At 49.6% G+C, this 6,000-nt stretch overlaps 1 protein-coding gene across 2 annotated transcripts in view; it reads left to right on the top strand.

The window, feature by feature from the left end:
• The first annotated feature begins 258 nt into the window (after nucleotides 1-258).
• CHST11 (carbohydrate sulfotransferase 11) overlaps nucleotides 259-6,000 on the top strand; it is a 174,453-nt gene continuing 168,711 nt past the window's right edge. The window contains exon 1 of one of the 2 annotated variants that reach the window (XM_069807428.1): nucleotides 259-592. In XM_069807428.1, coding sequence (XP_069663529.1) covers nucleotides 490-592 — 103 coding nt within the window. In that variant the 5' untranslated portion in view covers nucleotides 259-489. Of the gene's footprint in view, nucleotides 608-6,000 lie in introns of both variants that reach the window. The other variant, XM_069807427.1, reaches the window with a different exon arrangement.

The following is a 6,000-nucleotide window of genomic DNA, read 5'->3' as shown; positions in this document are numbered from 1 at the left end:
CGGCGACGTCCGTTGGCCCTTGGCGCCGCCCGCACGCGCCCGGCACGCCACGCCCCGCCCCTCTCCTCTCCCCCCCCCCCCCCCCCGAGCGCGCCCCGCGGCGGCGGCGGCGGCCCCTTCGAGGCCGCCCGGCGCGTCCCCGCCCGCTACCGCCGCCGCCGGGCGGGACCATCTCTCCTCTTTGGCGAAGGGAGGGGGGGAAGCGCTCCGCCCAGGCTCCCCGCCTGGCCCGCCTACCCCCCCTACCCCCCCCGCGCCGCGCAGAGCGCCCCTCCGCCTGGCGCGCGGCGTGGTCACGCCCAGCGCAGGCATTAGCGCCCCCCGGTGCGGGGCGCGGGCGCCCGGGCATCCTCCGGCGCGGCGGCGGCTCCGGCTCCTCCGGCTCCTCCGGCTCCTCCTTCCCCGGCACCTCGGAGCGCCGCGGGCGGTGGCGGAGCGGCTCTCCTCAGCGCCAAGTCCTTGCGCTCTGTCCGCCGCCCGGACAACGCCATGAAGCCGGCGGTGCTGGAAGTAATGAGGATGAACCGGGTGTGCAGGATGGTCCTGGTCACTTCCGTGGGCTCCTTCATCCTCGTCATCTTCTATTTCCAAAGTATGTTACACCCAGGTAGGGCACCGCTGCGCACCGGTAACCGCACCGGCAACCGCGACCGTACCGGCAGCTCCCCCGGTCCCGCGGAGGGCAGCGCTCCGCGCCGGCCCCGCTCCCCGCTCCCCGCCGGCGCAGGTGCCGGGCGCCCCGGGGAGCCCTCGGCGGTTCTCGCCGGTCCCGGCTCTCCCTTCCCGGCACCGCTGCGGCAGACGCGGGGGTTCGGCGGCGGGCGCAGCGTCCTGCAGCCCCGGGAAGGTCGCCCCTCCCGCAGGAAACTTCCCGCGGGAGGCTGGAAAGTTGTTTGATTTTTTCCAATTTTATTCTTTTCTGCCTTACAGCGTGCGTTTAGCGGGGTGGGGGTGGGGGAACCGGGGACGGCACCGGAGAGCGGTGCCGGGAGTGGCCCCGCCGAGATGGGGGACACCCCCCCCCCCCCAACCCCTATCCCCTCGGCTTCGCTGCTTTTTGGGGTTTGGGGGTCGGCCGGCTGGGACACCCACCCACCCACCGCCACCAGCGGGGAACTTCACGCCGGCTCCCCCGAGTTGGCGTAGAGGGGAGGAATCGCCTCTGATCCAAACTCCTGCGAGTTCCAGTTTTCCAGTTGACAGGCGCGGTGGACACTAGGGATAGAGTGGTGCTGGGGGCAGCGGTTACTGGGTGCGGTGGAAGTCACTGGTGGGTCGGCCGCTGGTTCACGCGGAAGTGGGCTTGGGCCGCGGAAACTTCACGCGGTGCCCGCTGCGCACGCCGATCCATCGTGGCGTGCGGCGAGACTGCTTTGTGCGGCTTCGCTGCGAAATTTAGCCGGCACGGCAAAAGAATTAATTTTGATCCGTCCGTCTGTCTCTCTTTTTTTCCCCCTTCCTGCCTGAAAATGAGGTGGAAATTGCACTTCCCATGTCTTTTTGGAGGGATCTGACAGCTGGCAGAGTGGCCGCACTTCTCGGCCGGCGAGTCTCTTCTCAGCCGTACCTGTAAATCTCTCCTGCCGGCTCTCGAGTGTCGTGGCTACAGGCATAGCTGTAGCAAATAAGGGAATCGCAGCTTGGTGAAAAGAAAAAGGACGTATTCAATTTGGCTCTTTCCTTCCCTGCTTGTGGCCACCAAGCCATAGTTGATTAAAAATGGTTTTTCCTTGAAGTTTCTACCTTTCAGAAGGTAGAGGCTTAGTGTGCTGTTAGGATTAGGAATCAGTAGATCTGCTGTTCTGTGGTGAAGCCAAGTCCCGTTTGGCGTTTTTCTATCAGCTGTCTGCTCCTCCGAAGTTGGTATCATTTGCTTGATGAATGTGTTCTCGTATGGTGCCCATCTGTGTTAATACCTGCCAACTCCTCAGAAAAATTAGCATATTTTTTCTTTCCTGCTATGTCTGCTCCATGCTTACTGGTTTCACAAGGAGTGCTCAGCCCTTAGCAGACCTGGGGAAGGCTTTATTTCAGGGCTTCGAGGCGCCGTGCGGAGTTCTTGGTTGTAACACAGCTTCACCAATTTAATAAAAGTATGACATTTTTGTTGGTTGCATTCCACAGGTAATATAGTTTGCACACATATTCAGAAAATTTGGCCAAGGGTTATTATTTCTCCTTGTTTCAGATGAATTATCCTGCTGGAACACAAACTCAGTGTGCAGTAGGTGAGAGATTAAATTAAATAGTCTTCTGTGAATTTTTTGAATGTAGAAAAACTGCCTTTCAAGAATTCTCAATATGCTGTATAGCTAACTGCTGGAGATTATGGCTTTATATTCATGCTATTGTGAAACTATAAACAGGTTGAGATTTTAGTACAATTCAAAGGATTTACCATAAACTCTGAGGAGAGAATGCAATGCTGTGAAATCACTGGGAGGATAATCTGCACCCATTTTCCATTCGACACGTACTTAGGTTGTTAGCATGAGTGGAGTAGATCTGGAAATAAATGCAGTCCCAACCTGTCCATCTTGTACCTTTTTGATCGTAACTGATTCTGGCTTTTTTGTGGGCTGTTGCTGTAGTGGAAACTGCTAGAAACCTATGGAACTCTATTCTAGACCCATCTAGAGTGTGGGTGGTCATTTGGTTTATGTACAGCTACTTTCACCAGGTATCTATTATGTGATTGTATGTGTTATCACCTTGGTGGTGCAAGGGATAGATTAACATAGAGTTCTTGAAGGCTTGGGGAGAGGGAGGTAATAGAGCTGCCAACGTGATACACATCAGGTAGCAGATCATTTTGAGGCATTATGTCCTTATTTCAAGATAGGTCAGTAACCCTTCTTGATGTATGCCTGAATTCACTGGAGCCAGACCTTGGGCAGAGTGCACGTCGGGTGGGATGAGGCTGGAGGTATTAAGAGCTTTCAAAATCTTGGTGAATTTTAGGACGCTTGGTTTCTGCCTACAGAGCTTTCCAGACAATTTTAGGTGTGACACAGAAGGGGAAAGATGCTAGAAGGCCAACTGATGAGTCCAACCCGCCTTGGGGCCAAGACAACTCTTCATCTGTTAGATGGGCATTTTCCATTTTAGGAGGTCTGAATGTGGATCTCTTGCTAGAAACATTACAAAAACCATTTTCTGCTGGCAGGTTTCTTTCTTTGGGATAAATAAATAGGAAAATGACATAGTTAACAGAAACCTTTCTTAAAAACAAACAAACAAAAAACCCTAACAACAAAAACACACTCGAAGTCTGAAGCGGGGGAGGTGAGCTTTAGCCTTATCTTTGCGAAAGAGTGTGATGTTGTGCCTCTTGTGCTGTATCTCAAGTACCAGCGTATTGGAAGGAGATCAGGTGGTTTTTACTCCTTGTTCTTTTTGGCTTCTTCTTTGTTGGGAAGCCAGTGATAAACATGCTGTCCGGTTAATGCACCTTTGCATTGTCTGAATTTTGGCAGAGACGGCCTTTGTGTTGGGGAACCCACCCTCCCCAGTTAGGTTCCCCGACCAGTTGTTGGTGGGGAAAGGTGAACGGTGCTGCGCTCCGGTGCTCAGGAGCACTGTAAAGACTTTGGAGATGATCCTGGCTTTTGTGGCTTATCTGTGGATTCAGGGGACTGTTTGTTCCTGAGGGAGGAAATGGCAGCGGGGACTTTGGTGCGTTTTCCTGTTGCCTGTCTAGACTTTTCTGAAAAGAAAAAAACATTCTGCAGTGTTTGCTATAGCTGGATATATAGCAACATATAGCTGATTTTCCCTGGCTCTTTGCTCAGAGTATTTTCCCCCTTCACTCTCCTGCCACGTGCTATCTGGGTAACCGAGTGCAACCTGATTATTGCTCTGTGCTCCTGGATCTTCTGTCTGTGTACGGTGGGTCGGTCTTGGGGTTTTATATGACAGCCCATCGTAGTTTTATCTGCTGCCTTTCCTGTGAAATCGGTCTGCTCGCTAGTCCTTTGCCTATGCTTTCACAGATGTGTTCGCTTCTTTGTAGGCACCCCAGCTGCAGGGAGTGGGGGGACTGTGTGTCAGTCAGTGCAGGCAGGAGCTGCTCTGCTAGGCTGGGGTCAGACTGGCGATGTGCTGGGATCCTTCAAGATGAAAAATTCCACGTGAAGGTAGAATAATTAATACTGTCTTTATCTTACCTGAGACAGGTTTATGAAACTAACTTATTCTGAACCTGGTTTCTGCCCCCAACCCCACCCCGCTGCAGACCAGAATGTTTTTGTTCCATTTTTCATCTCCTGTTTTAGACTTCGACTGTCCTCCTGTGGATGCTGACAAAGGTTAGATTCTCAGACTTGCCTACTGTCCATGATCATCTCAGTTACACGTGCAGCACTGTATGGCTTGTAGCTGCTTGCCCTTACAGAAGGCTGATGTCTACCTTTGCTCAATTGTCGAAACAATCCGGATCACATGAGAATTTTTTCTTTATATCTGAAGACAAGCTCACCATTGGTTTTGATGGAAGATTCCGTTTGAAAATCAATGCAGCAGTCTCCTATCTTGCAATTGATCCTTGCTTTTTCCCCTGCTTATAAAGGGGAATGAGATCTGCAAAGCAGTGGGAGTGTGGCATTCCTTTGATGGACCTCGTATACTGGTTTTAAATTATTCTGTTTGGGATACAGAGAAATGGAGTTCATTTGACAGCCACAAGAATTTGGCCCTCATTTAATTGCACACAATGAAATCCATCCCTCAGTCGCAGGCAGAAACCCTGCCGTGTGCCTGCGAGGGGGCCGCACTGTATTTTTTTGTCGGTGTCCCTATAAGTTTTTCAATGATTACCATGGGACTGCGTCGTCCGTGTGAGCAAGTTTACTCTGGTCCCTCTTCTCAAAAGTACTGATAGTCTGGAGCTGCTTTAAGTTGAGAGTTAAACTGCTCTTTGTATCTTCTGAACATCTTCCTGGTTAGTGAATATTAAGCTTATTAGAAGAGCAGCTTTTTCTATTGCAGTACGTACGCGTGTAGCTTTTTGCAACAACTGCTCGCTGACCTTAAGAAATAAAAATAATGTTTCTGAATGTGTTCAAGCAAAAATTACCTGGCACTGTCAACAGTAATGTCTTATTAAATTTTAATTTATCAGAATATTTATTACTCCACAGTTACTATTTCTACAGTGTAGGTTTTTATAAGCTTTTAATTTTTTTTTGTTACTGTGAATCAATACTGGGAAACTATGTGCTGACTTTCATAGCACTGACACTCTGTATTCATAGATGTAAAAGTGTCATGACTTGGTTAAAGTCTAACTTCTTGAGAGATAAAGTCAATGTGAATGGAAACTTTATTTTTCCTTTAGAAAAAAGCACATAGAGCAGAAATGCCCAGTGCTTTTTATGAACAAATTCATAGAGTTGATTAGGTGCAACTAGTATGTCAATTTTATCTCTGTATAGGGTGAGCTTATTTCTGAATTTGTAAATTGTTTCCATGGCTTTTCAGAAGTGACAGGTAGTTTATCTTATACTGCACCATGTAACTAACTCTAAAAGTGGTTCAGAAAATTGGAAGAAATTAGATCCATGTTACTTTTCCCAAAGCCAGCACTACTGTGTTTTGTTTGACTCTGTTGCCAGACGTACTGTATCAAATCCTGCCTGACAAAGCTGCTGCAGTTGTCCTTGTGTGAATGTCATTCCAGCACAGTTTTTTCCTCTCCAGCCTTTTGGGCTGATGCATATGTATTGTGTATCAACTCTAAGGTGATCCTGAGGGAGTTAAGGACGGGGCTGGGGGACACAAGGGTTTGCATTTGTTGGTTTTTCTTGCAGATTGTTCGTGTTGTTCAAGGCAAACGTTTGAGTTCTGCGTGTGACTTGTTTAAGTGTCAACATACATAAAATCAAGTGTGGATGTGCAGGTGAAGGACCCAGTTCAAATCAATGAAAGAGCAGGAGTTTTCCCCTTCATGTTAAGGAAAAAACATTAAGTTCGGGAATTTTGTACTTGTGTAGAGCTGGAGTG

Source organism: Haliaeetus albicilla, chromosome 19 (assembly GCF_947461875.1).
Source record: "Haliaeetus albicilla chromosome 19, bHalAlb1.1, whole genome shotgun sequence".
NCBI lineage: Eukaryota > Metazoa > Chordata > Aves > Accipitriformes > Accipitridae > Haliaeetus > Haliaeetus albicilla.
Note: the sequence above shows the minus strand (reverse complement) of the source record. Positions and strands in the feature narration are given on the sequence as shown.